This window comes from Rhinatrema bivittatum, chromosome 3 (assembly GCF_901001135.1).
Source record: "Rhinatrema bivittatum chromosome 3, aRhiBiv1.1, whole genome shotgun sequence".
NCBI classification, from domain to species: domain Eukaryota; kingdom Metazoa; phylum Chordata; class Amphibia; order Gymnophiona; family Rhinatrematidae; genus Rhinatrema; species Rhinatrema bivittatum.
Window position 1 is genome coordinate 362,559,207 of NC_042617.1, and position 21,549 is coordinate 362,580,755.

Consider the following 21,549-nt stretch of genomic DNA (forward strand, 5'->3'; position numbering starts at 1 on the left):
TGGTCTCCTCTGCTGAGGACCCCTGGACTCCTTCTACTGGATTATCTCACTGCTGCCATCTCCTGGGCAGTATCATCAAGCTGTATAATAAATACCATTCTTCTGTGTCTACATGTGTAAGAGTCTAGCCTAGTACTGCGGTTCCTCACGGGGCTCCTCCCCATGGGAGTGGCCATTGCCACAGGACCCAAGAATCCTCTCCAACACCTCACACCATAACAAGAAGGACCAGGGGACACTCCATGAAGTTAGCAAGTAGCTCATTTAAAACAAATCAAAGAAACTTCTTTTTCACTCTGCGCATAGTTAAGCTCTGGAATTCACTGCCAGAGGATGTGGTTGCGGCAGTTAGTGTAACTGGGTTTAAAAAAGGTTTGGATAAGTTCCTAGAGGAAAAATCCATAAACTGCTATTAAATGATAAGCGATAGTACCTTGAGATTTATTTAATGTTTGGGTACTTGCCAGGTACTTGTAGCCTGGCTTGGCCACTGTTGGAAACGGGATGCTGGGCTTGATGATCCCTCAGTCTGACCTAGTATGGCATATCTTATATTCTTATGTCTGGCTGAGATGAAGGAAAGAGCCTTTTTGGTGACTGCTCCAGCTTTCTGGAACTCGTTGCCTGAAAAGTTACATATGAATACCTAAGTGAAAACTTTTTTATTCAGGCAGGCCTTCTTATGATTTACTTGTGGCTATTATTGTGAGCTTTTTTTGTCTGCTTTTTAGTTTTGTGTCTTTGAAGAGTAAGGTATGCCAACGTTTATGTTTATTTATTTTGTTAATTTCTGTTATGTGTTGACTGTAGGCTGCCTAGAGACTTGGCACATTAGATGACTCATAGATCCAATAAAGATACAAAGATAAAGGGAGCCCTTTCAAGCTGAAGTATTGAAAACTATTAAGTGGAAGCGACTAACCTGTTTTTTAAACTACATTAGAGCTTATTTAAACAGGATCCTCTGCATTCGGCACACCATTCTGCCTTTAGGGGAGGTTTGGGCACATTACAGCCCTCCAGGGATTCAGATTTGTCAGTCTAACTTCCTGTATGCTGCCTTGAGTGAATTTCTTCAAAAAGACAGGGGGGGGGGGGGGGGGGGGGGGAGCAAGACCTCTGAGGAGTGAAGTCCAGGAGTGGAGAGAGGGCTGGGAAACAAGACTGCTGGACAGTGTGGCGTCCAAGACGTGAGCAGGGGCTAGCGAGCAGGACTGCTGGGGAATGAGGGGGCTTGGGAGCAAGACTGCTGGGCAGGGGTGTAGCCACAGAGCCTATGCGTACGTGAGGGAGAGAGGGAATGTGTGTGAGAGCCTGTCTGTGGGAATGAGCTCTGTATATGTGAAAGTGAGAGGGGGGGGGGGGGTGCGACAGAAAGAAAAGATAAAGTTTATGTGGTCTCCTTCTTTCAATCCATGACAATCTCAGGTTGAGTGGAAATCAAAAAACCCTAGATATGAAGAACAGGATATTTTTTAAATCCTTACTAGTTTCATTATTGGATGTTATTTGATGTGTCTGCTGTTTTGAAATATGTTGAGGTTTTAGGACATGTATAAACATTTTCATAAGGTTTTAATTATTGAATGCTCTAGTCATAAGCCGTTTTCAAATATTTATTTTTATTAATATGGTTTTATTATTTTCTAATTTTTGGTCTTTCTGTGTGACCAAGGTGAGGGATTCTGCTAGTGCGTAGGACTCTACACAGTTCTGTTTTCAATAAGAGTATTGCTCTTCTAGGGCCTGTTGTAATATTTGCAGTGCTGCTCTTTCCTGGGTAGGATTGTTGCAGTTTGAGTCCTGAGATTTACTGTTGTTTTGATACAGCAGATTTGTCTCTTGGAGTAAACTGTATTCTTGGCACACTGTGATAGCTTTTACTGGAGCTATGTAAGTATTACCCCAAAATACTGTACGTGAGCTATTGAGACAATGTAGGACCTGTCTTTAGACATGAATGTCTCTGATCGGACATCTGCAGAAGGGCCCTGCAGTTTTAAAAGCCCCGGGTAATATTTGCAGTGTTACCTAATCATAGATAGGTAGAGTTGTTGCATTGGAGTCTTGTGAGTTAGTGCTGCTACAGTATGATAGATTTGCTACATTGGTGCTGAGTTTCCCCCCCCCCCCCCAGGATTTTGTATTATTTCACAATATGCCTGGTAGTGGAGGAAATCTGTTACTTAGGTGACACCAGAATTTTTTTGTATGGTGAGGTGTAGAAGAAACTATCCTACTCTGCTGCCCCCGTTGCTAGAGATCTATGTGTATGTTAAGGGGTGATCTGTGATCACAAACAGTGACTTAGTACTGACATTAAACAGTAAAGGAATTCAAAAAGGCATGGGACAAACACCATGGATCTCTAAAGGCTAGAGGTGGACATGATGGAAAGGGTGCATGGAGGTAACCTGCATGGAGTGGCAGCTACTTCCCCTAACACAAGGCAAGGGGCTTACTATCCATAACAAATTAGTTTTCAGGATTTTGATGCAACTGCAACATCGCTTTCTGTTTCAACAGCGGTGGGGGGAAAAAAGGAGAATAGGATCCAGATGACAGCCATCGCTGGGCCCAGACTTTTACTGTTCGGGGTACTGACAAGCTGACATTAGGAATAAAGCACAGGACTGCTTCCTCGGCCCAGTCCAAAAGCAAAGCACTTTCACGTAACAGCATGGTCTGAATCAGCAAGAAGGCTGCTCACCCTGCAAAAAAATGTTGTTGGCAGTAATTTTGTGATGGGTTTGATAATGCTTGGTTTTGATTGTTATTACTACCCTTAGTGTAAGGCTTGGGGGTAACCTACATGGAGCGGCAGTTACTACCCTAAGGAACTTGCTAGGCAGACTGGATGTGCCATTTGATCTTTCACTGCCGTTGTTACTCTATTACATTTCTATTAGTAATGCTATTTTTTGTCATTTTCTCTTTTATCACTATGTTTGGTATTCTAGAATCAAGCATTTAATTGGTCTGGGAATAAATAATTATGTTCTCTGATTTATGTGAAGAATATATGTATGATGGAAACTGGCAGTGGGAATGGGGGCGGAGCTTGGTTACTCCACCCTCCTAACCAAAAGTGTTCCGCTGCCCTTGCAAAATACCCAAATTACGGTAACAGCGGAGAAGATCTTCAACAAAATAATGGAAATGAATTTGTACAAATGGAGTAACAATGTAATACAGTTGTATACATTTTGTTCCATCTCTTACAACAAAAGGCTCATTCTAGTAGAAAAAGTCCTAAAGAGTTGTAATTCCTTCAAGTAGCTGGTTATACAGTAGCCGTCTCCTTCGTCCAGATCCCTGCCACCAACAGCACCCACAGTCTCAGGAGAAGCCCCGCCAGCCATGGTACAGGTTCTGCTCCCAGCACATTAACAAGGTCATGAAGCGCAAGGCTCGATCCATGCATCCCTTCTACCTTCCTCAATAAAACTTCTGCATTGCTTTTTTTTTTTTTTTTTTTTAATATCAGTAAAACACTTTGGATAAAAATATTTTCCAAGCTCAGCAATACTGGACAGTGCTGCAGATTTGCTGGTGAACATGCTGGCACCTGCCCTGCCATCAGCCTTTTGATTGAAATAAAACAAGTTGTTCTTCCATTATTGTCTTAAGGATACCAGTTTGTTTGCTTGAAGGGAGGTACTTATTCCATCTCTCATAGACACTGACTGAAGGGGGTCAATGTGGCTGGGAAATATCATACTGGAATCAGTTTCTCTTTGAGATGCTGGCTGGCTCCTGCTGGCAGTATCTGTGTGGTGTCTTGTCTGGGTAATCCATAAAGATATATAGAAACACACACAAGGAGTGCCCCCAAGGTGAAGGTTAGAGCTGAAAGAAAACGACAAACAAGTAAGATCAGATATACTTCAAATAGTAAGGGCTCAGGTTGAAGGTTATGTATAGATTGAAGACTCATATTTTATTGTACATTAAAACAGACTTTGGGGTAGATTTTCAAAGCAGCGCGAAGTTCCTGGCACAGGCACATCCTGATTTTATAACATGGGGGGGGGGGGGGGCAGCACATTTTCGTAAAATTTGTGGGGCGATGCAATCGGGCGTTCCCCAGGAGCAGACTGGGAGGGAACTTCCCTACCCCCCCCTACCTACACTTCCTCCCTCTTCCCCTCTCCTCTCCACCCCCCTCAACCTAACCTACCTTTCCCTAAATGTTTTATTTTATTACTTACTGCTCCCTTCGCCCGTTCCCGGCCAGACCACCCCCCTTTTTCAGGGCCCGGTACTTGTGCATGTATCGGGACACATGCGCGTGGCCGAGCCCTCTTGAAAATGCTCACAGGGCCCGGCCCTGCGCCTAAGTCCCGATTTTCATGCATGCGGCCCTTTGAAAATGTGCCCATTTATACTTTCTAATACTAATCTAGAGGAAGGGCTGACCTATAAAGAACAGGGCTTCACAAACCTTTATCCAATGTGACCCCATTTTAGCACCTGAAAATTCACATGACCCCCCCAAATGCTGAGCAAAACAAATTAGCAGATGTATATAGTCCACTTCCAACAATTACTCCTCAAATCTCTCCTCACACCAGTTGATCCCCTCTCTTAACCTCCTCCCCTCCAGAGGACCCCCCTTCTCTTAACCTCACCTCCCCAGTCCATCACATCCTCCAGTTGGTCCTCTCTCACCCCCCAAACTCTTCTTATAACCTCCAACTAATCCTATCAGCCCCTCACTCTTACCCTAGCCCCCCTTTCCCTCTCTCACCTCCAACCCTTCTCTCACATTCCCACCAAGGTCCACTTCCATCCCCCAGTTTGATCTTCTCTCACCCTCCACAGTCATTCCCTCTCCACCTTATCCAACCTTCAAACTCAAATGCATAAATAAATAAATAAATCTCTCTTCAAATAGCCCCTCCTCTAAACATTCCCCAGGCCAGGTTCAGGGGGCAACATTTTCCTCTGGGCCCTGGGCCAAAGATGGATGACAAATGGTGAGAAGAGGGGGCAGCCTAATGACAGGGGCAACATTTTTCTCTTGGCTAGGGGACAGTGGTGGGTGGGGCAAGAGGAGCAGTGGCAATCTCCACTGGCCCATGCACACCCAGCCCTCCCCTCCTCTACTTGCTGGTCCCAAGTCCAATTGTGATCTGCAAGCGGCAGCAGCATTACTAATGAGAGTCAGTAAGGGGCCTGTGGGCTAGTGCAAGCCGACAGGCCTTGGAGTGGCCTTGATCTCTCCTCATGCACTTTCTCTTGTTACCACAGAAACCCATGCGAGGGCAGTGCATCTCAGGCCCCACGCTGGCTTCCACTGCAAATACTGCCATATGAGGCACTTGTGACCCGAGCTAAAGGTTTTGGGGTCCCAACCTGCAGTTTTGGAGACCCTGCTATAGAAACTAATTGTGACCTGAAAACTACTGGTATCTTCTGCTCTAGCACTAAATTAAACTAGCAATGCCTCCTATTAGCAGCTCAATTACTTCTTTCCCCAGAGAGAGATGACCCTAAAAACACATTTTTCTAAATGAGTCCTGCTTTTCTCCCATCTGTTAGACCATCTTCTTGCCTGCCTGCCTGCCAGCACTGGAATAAAAGGTCCTCCTGCACTCCCCTGTTAATGTGCCTTAAACCTGCTTTGGAGGGACCACCTGCAGAGCAGACCTGAGTGCTCCTGGCTATTCTCTCACCAAGGATTATCTAAGATCTTTTTATTGGTATTATATTAAAAGGCAGACAAAGCATACAGTGATAACATCCCAGAGTACAAACAGATGGTTTAAGGCTTATTTTAGCAAAAGGAAACTAGATCTACACTGACATTTTATATCCCCAGTGAAATGCATATCATTTACAAAACTGTAACTCATAAACTTATGCAACCCTTTGAAGAAGGTTAGAAACATAGAAATGATGGCAGAAAAGGACCAAATTATCCACTCAGTCTGCCCAGCAAGTTTATGCCAGGATCTGCTGCACTGTGCAGGTTACCCCCATGCTTATCAGTTAACCCGACCTTAAAAGTCAGGGCCCTCCGATGCAGTTTGAATCCAATTTCCCTTAACCCTTGCTGTGGAAGCAGAGAGCAACGTTGGAGTTGCATCAAAAGTATCAGGCTTAATGATTAAGGGTAGTAAAAGCCGCATCAGCAAGTTATCCCCATGTTTATTTGTTCCCCAAACCGTAAAAGTCGGGGCTCTCGTTGCTGGCCTGAACCAGAGTAGGAAAGGAGAATGTAAAAAAGAAAGAAGGTGAAAAGCAAATAGGGTGACAAGACGACATCTATAACATGTTAGTAACGTACACATCTCAATGAATCTTGGCATCTGGAATAAAGATTTAATTGCATAACTTTTATTTATTTATTTTACACAAAGACAAGAGGTTTGATTGACAACACTGCTAGAAGGATTTTGCACAATACATCAAAGTATGCCTTGGCTTTGCAGACTTTCTATTTCCAGATAGCTACAGTCAGTTAAAAGTGCCTTTTGCTTTAGCAATTACTGCAGAATACAATTCCAGTGAGCAGTGCCCTTTGTCCCTCTAACATTCATGGTTTGCCTTTTCCAGCCCTGGATACTGTGACTCATGCACCTGTAAAGGACCGAAGCGCTTTGGAAATAGCGGGACACCAAGTTACTGTGCTTTAAAAACGATTTTAGCAAAACGAATAATCAAAATATCATATTACCTGTAGAACTCAAGACCAGAGCATCAGCATCATTATTTTTACGCTTTGCAGTTTATGATATCTCCCCCTTTTAAGAACAAACAAAACAAAATTCTCTGACAGCAGGAGAGAATTCACACTGACCTTCTGTTCTAATCTAAAACCTACAAATTATCTTGCACTGAAGTAAGAGAGATTTCTTTCAATTATTTCAGATGTCTGCAGTTTTAGAAGCTCACATGTTTTTGTCCCAGGCTAGACAAACAAGCAGGCCGATTCAGTAAAGTCCGCGGGAGAGCGGATGAACGCCCGCTCTCCCGGCGCGCGCGATGCAGTATTCAAATTAGGTGGTGCGGTAGAAACGGGGAAAAGGAGGCGCTAGGGACACTAGTGCGTCCTTAGCACCTCCTTTTGACCCGGAGCGGCGGCCGTCAGCGGGTTTGACAGCTGACGCTCAATTTTGCCGGCGTCGATTCTCGAGCCCGCTGACAGCCAAGGGCTCGGAAACCGGACGCCGGCAAAATTGAGCGTCCGGTTTTCGGCCCGACAGCCGCGGGCCGAATTCAAATTTATTTTTTTTTTTAACTTTTTTTTACTCTTCGGGACCTCCAACTTAATATCGCCATGATATTAAGTCAGAGGGTGCACAGAAAAGCAGTTTTTACTGCTTTTCTGTGCACTTTCCCGGTGCTGGAAGAAATTAGCGCCGACCTTTGGGTCGGCGCTAATTTCTGAAAGTAAAATGTGCGGCTTGGCTGCACATTTCTCTTTCTGAATCGAGCGGGCATACCTAATAGGGCCATCAACATGCATTTGCATGTTGAGGGCGCTATTAGGTGCTGCGGATTGGATGCGCATTTTCCTCCCCTTATTGAATAAGGGGTAAGGGAAAACGCGCGTCCAAGTGCAGGCTAACAGTGCACTGTACTGTATCGGCCTGATAGTGAATTTATTACATAGTAACCACAGATGATGGTGACTACTAGTACCGATTCTGTGCATAGCACTACAAGACATAAAGAACAATTAGCCCATCCAGTCTGCTAAGAATATATCTCAGCTGCCAGCTCTAGAAATCTGACCCCTTTTAGGATACTGCTCCTCATCCAAGTTGTTTTTTTTGTCGTCTACACCATTGGTTCTTTGCCATCCTGGTTAGCTGAGCATACTAGCTCCCATACTTATGCCAACATCTGGGTCCCCAAATCCCCCATGCCCTAACCACTGGGGTTTGCAATAATCCAAACTTGCTAACAAAACCCAAACATGCGGCCGCCTGTAGCCTTGCGACCTTGCTGGACACTACCCAGTCTCCCAACAACCCCACTGATTTCTGGCGAGTTGTAGCCTGTTGGGTCCCACCTAACACAGGAGACGAATTTGAAAATGTTGGAGGTGCTGAAATTCCAGTGCCCCCCAGCAAAAGAGAAAAAAACCACAACACAGTGGGTTGTGAGTAAAGCTGAGAGCAGCCTGCATTTAAACATCCAGCTAGGAGCAGGTGATGTGAACACAGGAGACACTCACATGGACAAAACAAAAGCTAGGGAAGCACTCAAAGTCCCACAATTCATTCTTCTCCCCAATCCCAGCTCATCCTCACCAATTTCCTCCCTCCTTCTCCATCCACACCACAATCTCTTCCCTCTCCTGCCCCCACACTTTCTCAACCTTCCTTTCCTCTCGTTCTCCTAATCTATCTCCCCTCACTACTCTCTTAATTCTCCCCCTCCTGCATGGGAGCACTCTGAATTTTGTACTTGGGGGGGGGGGGTTTCAATTCTTCTCTTTCAGCTCTACTCTCTACATCCCCTCAGAGTGCTTTGCTCCCCATTTCCCACTGAGCCGGCCTCTGTTCTCCTCCCAGTTCTTCCCAGCAGGTTCCTCCTCACCCCTCCTTAGTCAGCTGAACCTGCTCTGCAGGCTTGGGTCAACCAAGCCTTCACCGATTCCCGCCCCTCATCAGCATGTTAGGCTTCCCTTCATTGGCAGGCTCCAATCGCCTTTCAATTTGAGATTCCCCTTCCTCTACAAGCTTGGCTCACTTCCCTGCTCTCCGCTCCCTGAGCCCAGGCACTATTTTTTTAAATTTTTTTCTAGAACTATCCCTGCCTCCTCCTGGCACTCACAGATTCCAGTCCAGAGCCAGCCCCATGTCTGCAGAGTCCACATAAAGCAATCCACTGCTTGCCTGTCCTGAGCCCTAGCAGCTCCATGTGGTACTCTCTGCCCTTGATTTGGAAACCCCAGAGAAAACTGCTGTCTCCTGTGGGATACGACAGGAGAACGGGTTATTTACGTTTGTAGTTCATCCCAATTCAAGCCCTGACCACAGCCCCTCTCAATATTGGCGCTGCCAATTTTTAAAAGAGATTTTGAGCCTATGCTATCACAGGCCACCATAACCTTCCAGTAAAATATCTTGTTTACCCTGCTGAATACAGGGCTGGAATCAAGGGCAGGTACAATCTATATCCCATCCTTTGACCCTGCCCAACTAGCACAGAAATCTTCACCAAATTAACTATTTTCCAACCTGTGTGTCTGTAGTTTGAATCTAACCCCGTCTCTGCTGGCTCTTGGCTTTTTCTCAGTTTCCTCTCTGCCTTAGACTTTCCTTTTTCTTTTAAAGCTCATTTTCTATCTAGTCTTCCTTTTATTTCTTTTTATTTTAACTCCGTGTGTTTTTCCTCCATGTGTATAATCTCTTTCTATCCACCAGATGTCTCTCCACAGCTCAATCTTCCCTCACCTCCTCGTCTCACCCCCCTCTTGCCACTTCCATCTTCCTCCTCATCTCTTCTTGCCTCTTCCCTCAACCCTTCCCTCGGTTTACCTTCTCTATCAGTCCCCCACCCCAATCCACATAAGCGCCTTTCCCAGACCTCTTCACCTTCTTTCTTCCTTCACCTAACCACTCACCCCTGCTCCTCTTATCACAGCCCACATGCTCTCTCCTGGCTTGTATCCCCCTTTCCCTTCTCATAGCCCATGTCCCTTCTCTGTCAGCCTTCTCGGCAATTCCCCATGCCTCTCTCAACCTCACAGCCTGTGTCTACTCCTCTCCCTCAACTCTACTCCCAGTCCCTCTTCCCTTCACTGTGCCTCCTCTCCCAGCCATAACGCCTTCTTTCAGTTCCTCTCCCAGCCGGTCTCCTCTTTACAACTAACTCCCAGCAGCCCTTCTGTCTCTCTTTTCCTTTCTAGCCCTTCTATCACCAGCTTTTCCCATCTCCACTGCCCCTCAGGAAGCTGGTCTGTCCTAGACTGCTGCTGCTCTCTAGTCCTCCATTGGTCAGACATTCCACAGTCAGCCAATAGGCTGCAGGGGAAGGGGAGGCGGGAGCAGTAACTAAGAGACAAACACTTCCTTCCCCTGCAGCACGGAGCTCCCAGTTCCCAATATGCAGGAGTGCAGGAGACAATATTGGGGGTGCTCAAACACCCACAGAACTGGAACCTATGCCACCTAGTTACCCTGCGGCCTTTGCAATCACTAGATCAAAAATTATTTTGACTAGTACTGACTTTTTGTCTTCCTTCCTGGGACGTGAAGAAGACTGTGATCCAGCTACTGTGCAATGAGCCTGGCACTGTATTCTATGTAAAAAAAAGAAATCCTCAAGGATTCAAGCAAACGTAAATACACGGTTGCTTCAATTTACACCATCAGCCATATCGAAAGCATTACACATAATCTGATACTCCACATGTTTAACTCTCATGGAGGGCAGCACAGCATATTCCACAAGGCATAAAAACTACCATTCACTGCCCTACAGTGAGTGGAAACCATGTGTATGGGGACTCTTAGAAAAATAATCAAATACAAAGCTAAAAAATGAAATTAGTAACCTACTTATCTGTAAACCAAACAGCACAATGGATGCAATGGTGGAAAGAACGATAGCTGCTGCCGCCGAGAATCCTTTCATTATGTTGTCTGTGTATTTTACAACAACTGAAGTGTAGAGACCACCTACGCTGGACAGAACTGCAACGTGAAAGAAGATGCATACATTAAAAGCAAATGTGCAAGAAGATAAAAAAAACACAACTGAAATCCAGTACTTTGAAAAACAAGACAATTTTTCTTAGTATCTCTGAATAAACAGGACCATAAAGAAATGATATAGTAGATCATCAGTAAGGACCTTCATTTTTGGTTTTTACTGTTCATTATTTTTTCTGTGGAATTTATCAGGGTTTATTATCACAAGAACAAAAACAGGAGAAAACCAGTTAAAAAAAAAAGGCTCATTTTTCCGGGTAAATATCGGTTTATTTGGGTGGACAGAAGCCAGGACCATAAAACAACATTAAGCAGATTCTCCCACCCACCTGCTCAGCAGCATCCCCATCTCTACCCGCATCCCCTGCCTAGCGTGTCCTTTTCTCCCTCCCCCACACTGCAATGGCATTCATCCTTCCTGGTGGAGGCTCCAGGTTTGTCCTCTCTCTTTCAGCAGCCTGCTTACCCCCACGCTCTGCCAGCATTGCACTTCTGCTTTGGGCCAGGGCCAGGAAGTGCTTCTACTGGACAGGGCCTGCTTCAAATGCATTTTTGTAGCACCAGACATCAGGTACTTTGGGCTGCTTGGGAGGGTGAGGAAGTGGGATTTGAAACACAGCATGGGCGGCACTGGAGAGCAAGCGCTTTCACTGGTGGGGGAGTGCGCCATGTGCTTTGGCCCACGCTGGCTACTGCAGTAGCTGGAGGTCTTGGAAAGCTGCATCTGCAGCAGCTTTTTAATCATCCTAACATTAGGGTGAATATCGGTTTAAAACAACTGCAACCTTTGGAAAAATCCAAGAATTTATGGGAAAAATAGGTTTAAACTGAAAACAAAGGACCCTAAATCATCAGCGTTACAAAAAGCTCTTGTGAATGACAACAATGCTACCGTCTCTCCAGATACTTACAAATCACAAACCAGACTAAGGATGTATAGCCATAGAAAAAGCCCTTTTCCATGACTTGGGATCCATCTGATATGTAGACTCCAAGTAAAGTAATCAAGATGCCAGAGATGTACATTTGAATATTTCTCACCCACAGAGAGGTGTCGGAACTTTTCAAAACTTTCTCAAAGTAAACTCCTGGATTGGAAGAAGAATACTGGGTAAGTTCAAATCATGCAAACACCGATAGCAGCCACACACGCCACAAGACAGTGAAAAAGGAAGCCTGCAGTGAGCCTTGTAAGCCAAATGAGAGCTGTTTCATTAGCTTTGAACAAAAAGAAAATAGCTGATGGGTCATAATGTTTAATGGCATCACATTACTCAGTGTAGCATATTATGTACATAAAGGGAGAAAATCTCTTTAAAAGGTGCTAAAGAATATTAAGGATCAGTGACTGTTTCTGGCTGTTCTCTGACACCCCCCCCCCCCCCTCCTAGGTGGGCCCAGTCCAAACACAGTGACTTTCTGAATAGCCGCCAGGGAGTCAGTGGATGGACAGTGCCCACTGGGAGACGAGACAATCTAATATACTACATGGTATATTCTGTGGCAGTGTTTCTGCCTTTAAAAGATTTTCATTAAAAAAAAAAAAAAAATGAAGTGCAGCTTATTGCTGCTTACCAGCCAATGCATCCACCACAGAAGCAAAATTCATTAACACATGCGAAATATATTAGGATCTCTCACAGAATTTGGCAAATACATGGTCAGCAACTTCCTTTGAATCCTTAATAATGCTTACCTTGCTATTCAATGTACAAAGTTAAGCCAGACATGTCAATCTAGACTCATTTTCACCTTTGCAAGACATACCCCACTGCAGTTGTATCTTAAAGCGGCAATACAGAAACTAAGAAGACTGTCCAGAGTCCCCTTCCCTGAGCTCCCTCTCATTGTCATCATCCTGCTCACCACTGGCACGCATCTTATTTCACACTCTTTTCAAGGCAGACATCCTGACAGGATAACAGTAACCCACCTACCTTCACTTCCACAGACTTCAATGGAATCTCTCTATAGTGGAAAAATATCAGAATTTTTCCACTATCATTATTAAAAGTCACACAAAATCCTCACTCAGTAATGGTTCAGCAGGCTGACAGAGAGGAATTAGAAGCTTCTGAAATTGCCAAAAGCATGAAAAAATGGAGAGGAGGAAGGAAAGCGGTCAGGAACCTGCCACCTATTTTCTCAGTGACAAAGTAAGTTTAAACTTTATTATTATTATTTTTTGGAATATAACAGGTTAACTTTAGAAAAAGCAATCCTTGAATTTATTCTTCCTTACTTCAGTAAAAGCTGTCCTGCTAATTCCAAAAAAATCAAATATTTTCACAAGAAGAAAAAACTGATGATAAAGTTCACAGGATATTATATTCTCTTTTTCTAAACAGGAAAATTGGTTCTTATCTGCTAATTTTCATTCCTGAAATACAACAGATCAGTTCAGACAAGTGGGTTTTGTAACCCTACCAGCAGATGGAGGCAGAGAATGGAGAAATTACTTACTTGATCATTTCATTTTCCTTAGTATAGACACATGGACTCAGGACCAATGGGTATAGTGTACTCCTGATAGCAGATGGGAGATGGAGTCAGATTTCAAAGCTGACGTCACCCTACATATACCCCTGTGTTGTAAGCCTAGCTCTTCAGTATTCTCTTCGAAAAGTCAGTGTGGATATATGGTGCTTAATATTTGGTTAAACTTGATAAACCTTGAACTGGTTCAACTAATTATATATATATAATATTTTTAAACTGGAGACCGCCAGGGCACGCCAACAATAAACGCTGACACCAGACAACTGTGGATGTCTTGAACTGGGTTGTAGGCTTTGGCTTACCTGTATTCGCTTAGTTTCGAGATTTGTTATCTGAGGTTCTCGATTTCCAGAGCAGCCGTGGGTGGGATGCTGAGTCCATCTGACTACACTAAAGAAAATGAAATTATCAGGTAAGTAATTTCTCCATTTTCTAGCGTGTAGGCAGATGGACTCAGGACCAATGGGATGTATGTCTCACACCACCCTTTCCCTCCCTATCACTACCTTCCTCCCACACATCCCTTTCCCCCCCCCCCCCCCCACACTCCCTGCTCTCCTTACCATAATTTATCCTCATCAACAAGCCATTTATGTTATATACTATAGTCTAATGTTCCATGTACTCCTGTTAGTTCTGTTACAACTTGTTATATTTATTACCATGTTATAATGTAAAATATTCTTGTTATATTTATTACCATGTTATAATGTAAAATATTCTTATATCTATTTAATACCATGTTTTAATGTAAAATAGGGCTGTTACCACCCTATTCCTTTAGTTATCTGGAAACCGATGTGATATCTCGATCGAATGTCGGTATACAAAATAAATAAATAAATAAATAAATAAATAAATAAATAAATGCTACTCCCGAACCAGGTGGGAGGCTGCCCGTGACCCACTTAGTACTGCCCTTGCGAATGCTGTGTCCTCCCGAGCCTGAACATCCAGGCGGTAAAACCTGGAGAAGGTGTGGATGGAGGACCACGTCGCCGCCCAACAGATCTCGGCTGGCGACAGCAGCTTGGTTTCAGCCCAGGAGACTGCCTGGGCCCTTGTAGAATGAGCCTGGACTTGTAAAGGTAATGGCTTCCATGCCTCTATGTAGGCTGCCTTGATTACTTCTTGGATCCAGCGGGCTATGGTCGCCAGCGATGCCGCTTCCCCTTGTTTCTTCCCCCTGTTAAGAACGAACGGGTGATCTATTTTGCGCAAGGGTTCCGATCTTTTCAAGTATTGGATTAGTATTGGTGAAGGAGGCGTGACTCTTCCGAATCCTTGTGCTCATCTGGAGATGGTAAAGATATGGTTTGGTTCATGTGGAACTGGGAAACCGCTTTCGGTAGGAAGGATGGAACAGTATGGTTCCCGGCAGGATAGTGCCTGAAGTTTGGAGATGCACCGAGCTGAACATATTGCGACCAAGAATGCTGTCTTTAAGGTCAGGAGACGTAGCGACAGACCGCGTGTTGGTCTGAAAGACTCCCCTGCTAGGAAGTCTAGTACTAGGTTGAGGTTCCATAGAGGCACAGGCCACTTTAGGGGTGGTCGGAGTTGCTTAACACCTTTCAGGAAGCAAGACATATCTGGATGAGTTGATAGTCTGGTACCATCCACATTCGGTCTGAAGTAGGCCAGTGCTGCGACTTGGACTTTGAGGGCGTTGAGAGACAACCCCTTCTTCATGCCGTCCTGCAGGAATTCCAGGATCGTGGGAATCTTGACTGTCCTCAGAAGGAGACCGCGGTCTTCACACCAGGCTTCGAATACTCTCCAGATCCATATATAAGACAGAGATGTGGAGAACTTGCACGCCCGGAGCAGGGTGTCACAGCTTTTGAGCAGATGCACTTCTTCAGACTAGTCCTCTCAAGGGCCATACCGTAAGAGAGAATTGAGCTGGGTCTTCGTGGGAGATCGGTCCCTGCTGAAGAAGGCCCCTGTGTGGGGGTAATCACAGAGGATACCCTGCATGTAGCCTTTGCCTGTCCGCGTACGATGACGATCTTGGCCAGTCCGGGGCAACTAGTAGAACTAGTTCCCTGTGGTGCTCTATCTTGTGGATGATCCTGCCTAGTAGTGGCCAGGGTAGGAAGGCGTACAGGAGGTCTTTCTCTGGCCAGTTCTGGATGAGAGCGTCTATTCCCTGAGATTGTGGTTCTCATCTGCGGCTGAAGAACCTGGGGACCTGGGTATTGAGATGCGTTGCCAGTAGGTCTATGACTGGGAGACCCCATCGATTTACTATCAGCTGGAAGGCTGTATCCGCCAGCAACCATTCCCCCGGGTCTAGGCTCTCCATGCTGAGGTAGTCCGCTGAAATGACGTCTTTTCCCACGATGTGGGAGGCCGAAATACCTTGCAGATTTACTTCCGCCCATGCCATGAGGGGGTCTATCTCTAGAGACACCTGCTGGCTCTTGGTTCCTCCCTGGCGGTTGATGTAGGCAACGGTTGTTGCGTTGTCCGACATGTCTCTGACTGACTTGCATCAGAGTCTGAGGCTGAATCGTAGGCAGGCTAGTCTGACCGCTCGAGCTTCCCGGCGGTTTATGTTCCATCTCGCCTCTTCCTAATAGATGTACATATAAAAAAAACCCATTTGCGCCACCATCAAGAAGGCGCCTGTGAAAAATGCCACCTGCTAATGTAAACGTAAAATAGTGCGGAAACATAGTTTATCGCCCTCCCTGTAGAGCAGGAGCGGTGTCCAGAACCATTAGTCAGGATTGTCCAATTGTAGAAAAAAGCCGCCTGAAACTGCTGTGGAGAGGGAGCAAAACAGGGAGACATGCCCAGGAAATATTCACCGTAGCAAAGGGCAGCAATCAATTCTTTTAATACAACTAACGATAGTCAGAGCAAGGGAGGAGGCTCCACATGCTCGTCAAGGAGTGGCAGTGATCAGATGGAAAGCCAACAGACGCATTTTCAGTGAAAGAAAAAAAAAAAAAAGACCGAAGGTTTCTAAGCTGCCCCTCCTGCACCAAACCCACTGGGGTAAGCCTCCATCTTCATTTGCCATGCTGACGCAGGCTTTTTCAGCTTGAACACACAGAAATCCTGCAGGATTCTGCTGCCCAGTCATCTCGTCGGCCTCCCAGAAAAGAATCTAGACGACCCTTCTATCGACAAAGGCGTTATTACCCTCCAGCATCAAGGGGCAGATCTACTAGACCGCAGCAAAGAGCTCAGTCCAGACAACCTAGGCCAGCTAGGCCTCAACCTCCACCGCAGACGGGACCGGCTGCTGGCTTTTGAGGTTTTTCCCAGAGACCAAAGCAATCTCTTCAATCCTCAACCACATCTTCCGGTAGGAGGCCGAGTATCCTCCTTCTATAACCATTGGTTACAAATAACAACAGACCAATGGGTACTTGCAATAATATCTCGAGGTTACCAACTCAATTTCCTCTCAATTCCAAGAGATTCTCCTCAGAGACCTCTTCCTCTCACCGAAAATCACATAATCCAACTGCAAGTAGAGTTGGTGCCCCGGACTCAACAGAGCAGAGGATTCTACTCCCATTATTTCCTCATTCCAAAGAAAACCGGAGGCCTACATCCCCATCCTAGACCTCAGAAATCTCAACAAATTTCTGAAGAAAGAAAAGTTCAGGATGATCTCTCTAGGCACCATCGTTCCACTTCTTCAAACAGGAGATTGGCTTTGTTCTCTGGATCTTCAAGACGCTTACGCTCATATTCCAATCTTCCCTCCTCATCACAAGTATCTGCGCTTCATGGTGGGTCATCAATATTTCCAGTACAGAGTACTACCATTCGGACTTACCTCTGCTCCCAGAGTATTCACCAAATGTCTGGCAGTAATAGCAGCACACTTGCACAAGGAAAGTGTCCATGTCTTTCCCTATTTAGACGACTGGCTTATCAGAAGTCAATCTCAACAAGGAGCTCTGGCTTCTCTAAGTCGAACAATTGCTCTACTTCACTCCATGGGCTTTTTCTTCAATTATCAAAAGTCCCATCTCACTCCGTCTCACCTGCTTCAATTCATAGGAGCAGAATTGAACACCATCCTCTCAAAAGCTTTTCTACCCGAGGATCGAACAGAAACTTTTCCTACTGGCAAATTCGCTTCATTCACAGAAACAAGCAACAGCTCACCAGTTTCTAACCTTACTAGGCCACATGGCATCCACAGTTCATGTCACTCCTATGGCAAGGTTAGCCATGAGGGTAACACAGTGGACTTTAAGATCACAATGGATCCAAGCCGTTCAACCACTGTCCTCTCCAATTCAAATAACCCACCAGCTACGTTCCTCTCTACTTTGGTGGGCGAACAAGGACAATTTGCGCAAGGGCCTACCCTTCCAACAACCAGTTCCACAGATAACTTTAACTACAGATGCATCTACCTTGGGTTAGGGAGCGCACATAAACAATCTCCAAACCCAGGGGACTTGGACAAAACCCGAAGCAACATTTCAAATCAATTTCCTGGAACTTCGAGCTATATGTTATGCGCTGCATGCATTCAAGGATTGCCTTTCACACAAGAGTGTTCTGACCCAAACGGACAACACAGTAGCCATGTGGTACATCAACAAACAGGGAGGTACGGGTTCGTATCTCCTTTGTCAAGAAGCTGCACAGATTTGGGACTGGGCCCTGACACACTCAATGTTTCTCCAGGCCACTTATCTGGAAGGCATTCACAATGTACTGGCGGATCGACTCAGTCGTCAGTTCCAACCACATGAATGGTCCCTGGATCCCTTAGTAGCGACTAGGATATTTCAACGTTGGGGGTAACCAACAATAGACTTCTTTGCATCTCACCTGAATCACAAAGTGGAAAAATCCTCACTTTATACAGACAGAATCACCAACTAGCCAAGGACGCCTTTGCTCGCCCTTGGAACTCGGGCCTTCTATATGCGTATCCTCCGATACCGCTAATAACCAAAACTCTAGTGAAGCTAAACAGGACAAGGGGTCCATGATACTCATAGCCCCGTATTGGCCTCAACAAGTATGGTTTCCCACGCTTCTAGACCTCTTGATCAGGGATCCAATTCGCCTGGGTGTAGCTCCCACTCTCATAACTCAGGATCAGGGGTCTGTTGCGCCATCCCAACCTTCAATCCCTATCCCTGACAGCATGGATGTTGAAAGCTTAATGTTACAACCAATCAATCTTTCAACCAATGTATCTCAAGTGCTTATAGCTTCACGTAAACCTTCCACACGAAAGAACTATTCTTTGAAATGGAAAAGATTTACTTTGTGGTGCAGACAAAAGGACATTGATCCTTTCTCCTGCCCCACAACTTCTCTACTTGACTACTTATGTCATCTTTCAGACTCTGGTCTACAGACTTCATCTGTTAGAGTACATTTAAGTGCAATCTCAGCTTACCATAACAAGATGGGAGATGCACCAATATCCATACATCCCCTTGTCAGTAGATTTATGAGAGGTTTAATTCACCTTAAACCACCAATTCGGCCACCAGTCACAGAGTGGGACCTGAATCTGGTTTTAACAAGGCTCATGCGTTCTCCTTTTGAACCCATGAATTCCTGTGATATTAAATTTCTCACATGGAACACTATCTTCCTCATAGCCATTACATCGGCTAGAAGGGTTAGTGAGTTAAAAGCACTTGTCATGAACTCACCCTATACAAAATTCCTACATGACAGAGTGGTTCTCCGTATACATCCAAAATTCCTATCCAAGGTAGTTACGGAATTCCACTTGAACCAATCCATAGTTTTACCCACATTCTTTCCAAGGCCTCATTGTCACCAAGGAGAATGGAGAAATTACTTACCTGATAATTTCATTTTCCTTAGTGTAGACAGATGGACTCAGGACCAATGGGTATAGTGTACTCCTGTTAGCAATTGGAGACGGATCAGATTTCAATCTGACGTCAGCCCCTAGTACATATACCCCTGGAGGAAGTGCAGCTCTTCAGTATTCTCCTCGAAAAGCATTGTGGATATTCATTTATTTATATTTCTTATATACCGGCATTCACGATGGGAGTCGCATCATGCCGGTTTACAATAAACAGGGTGTGACAAAAGGATAAATACTTAAAACACTTAACATTAACATGTGATAGAATAGGAAGATAGCAGTTACAATAAAACAGGGACATAATGCAACTTGGATTGTAGAGAAGGTGAAAGAGAAATTAACAATGAGCTAAAAAAGAAATAGCCAAGGTAATATATGTGACTGACTGATTGATTAACTTAAATAACTTCATAACTTGTTAGAATGTATAAAACTTGATTAACTTGATAACTGGTTGATTGATTATAGCTGTAGACCGCCAGTGTACTCAACCGGAAAGTGTCGACACCCAGCAGGGTGAATGCCCTAGGTAAATGAAAGCATGGCTTACCCTTGATTCATTGAAAAACCATGTATAACGGCAGCCAAGGGTGGGATGCTGAGTCCATCTGTCTACACTAAGGAAAACGAAATTATCAGGTAAGTAATTTCTCCATTTCCTATCGTGTAGCAGATGGACTCAGGACCAATGGGATGTATAAAAGCTACTCCCGAACCGGGTGGGAGGCTGCCCGTGGCCCACTTAGGATTGCCCTTGCAAATGCTGTGTCCTCCTGAGCCTGTAACATCCAGACGGTAGAATCTGGAGAAGGTATGGATGGAGGACCACGTTGCCGCTCTGCAGATCTTGGCAGGGGACAGCATTCTAGTTTCTGCCCAGGATACCACCTGGGCTCTCGTAGAATGGGCCTTGACCTGTAGAGGTGGTGGTTTTCTCGCTTCCACATAGGCCGCCTTGATGACTTCCTTGATCCAGCGGGCAACGGTTGCCCGCGAGGCCGTTTCCCCTTGCCTCTTCCCGCTGTGAAGGACGAAAAGGTGGTCCGGCTTTTGTATTGGTTCTGACATTTCCAGGTATCTGGAAAGGAGTCTGCCGATGTTGAGGTGGCGTCACCTACGGGCTTCTTCTGAATTCATCAAGCCATCCATCGTTGGCAGTGAGATGGTTTGGTTAAGGTGGACGTGTGAGACCACTTTGGGGAAGAAGGAGGGCACCGTGTGTAGTTGGATGGCCCCTGGGGTGAGTCTGAAGAACGGCTCACGGCAGGACAGTGCTTGTAGTTCTGAGATGCGGCGGGCCGAACACACAGCCAGCAGAAACACTGTCTTTAAGGTTAACAGACGGAGGGACAGGCTTCGGAGGGGTCTGAAGGCGGATCCCGCTAGGAACTCCAAGACGAGGTTGAGGTTCCACAGAGGTACTGGCCACTTTAGGGGTGGGCGGATGTGTTTAACTTCTTTCAGGAAGCGTGATACATCTGGGTGCGAGGCTATACTGTCGCCCTCGCTCCTGGAGCCGTAGCATGACAATGCTGCCACCTGTACCTTGATGGAGTTGAGAGACAGGCCTTTCTATAGTCCATTCTGTAAGAATTCCAGGATCACGGGAACTTTAGAGGAGCGTGGTTTGACATTGTGGTCTTCACACCAAGCCTCAAAAACTCTCCAGATCCTTATGTACGTTAGAGATGTGGAGAACTTGCGTGCTCGGAGGAGAGTATCTATTACTGCCCCCGAGTATCCGCTCTTTCTCAGGCGGGCCCTCTCAATGGCCAGACCGTAAGAGAGAATTGAGCTGGGTCCTCGTGAAGGATTGGACCTTGTTGTAGCAGGTCTCTGTGTGGAGGCAGGGGTAGAGGATTCCCTGCCAGTAGTCTTCTCATGTCTGCATACCAGGGTCTTCTTGGCCAATACAGGGCCACCAGAAGAACTAGTCCCCTGTGTCGCTGTATCTTGAGAATGATGGTGCCCTGCAAGGGCATGGCGGGAAGGTGTATAGCAGGGTCCCCTGTGGCCAGGTCTGTACCAGGGCATCGATCCCCTGGGACTGAAGTTCCCGTCTGCGGCTGAAGTATCTGGGTACTTGAGCGTTGGATCTGCTTGTTAGAAGGTCCATGTCTGGGGTCCCCCACCGATTCACTATCATCTTGAAGGCTGTGGACGACAGCTTCCATTCTCCTGGGTTTAGACTTTCCCTGCTGAGGAAGTCTGCCGTGATGTTGTCTTTCCCGGCGATGTGGACGGCGGAGATCTCCTGGAGATTCGCTTCCGCCCACGCCATCAGGAGGTCTATTTCAAGGGACACCTGTTGGCTTCTGGTTCCGCCCAGTCGGTTGATGTAGGCAAGACCTCTGGCTGATGGCATCCACACTTCCAGTGTGGATGCCATCAGCCAGAGGACTTGCAGGTAATCCCATGCTGTGGGACGAGGGACGCTCAGCAAGGTCTGAAACCGGTTCCACAGCTTTGATCTCCTCATGGGGATCAGGCTGACCTTGTCTTCCTTGGTGTCGAATCGGACTCCTAGGTATTCCA

General features: G+C 45.8%; 1 protein-coding gene across 4 annotated transcripts in view; it reads right to left on the reverse strand.

Annotated features, from left to right (window-relative positions):
- Positions 1–3,440: 3,440 nt before the first annotated feature.
- SLC35A1 (solute carrier family 35 member A1) overlaps positions 3,441–21,549 on the reverse strand; it is a 92,410-nt gene continuing 74,301 nt past the window's right edge. For all 4 annotated transcript variants that reach the window (XM_029595444.1, XM_029595445.1, XM_029595446.1 and 1 more), the window contains exons 6-8: positions 11,585–11,761; positions 10,521–10,655; positions 3,441–3,849 (exon numbers count right to left, since the gene is read on the reverse strand). In XM_029595444.1, the coding sequence (XP_029451304.1) occupies positions 3,716–3,849; positions 10,521–10,655; positions 11,585–11,761 (446 nt within the window). In that variant the 3' untranslated portion in view covers positions 3,441–3,715. The remainder of the gene's footprint in view (positions 3,850–10,520; positions 10,656–11,584; positions 11,762–21,549) is intronic.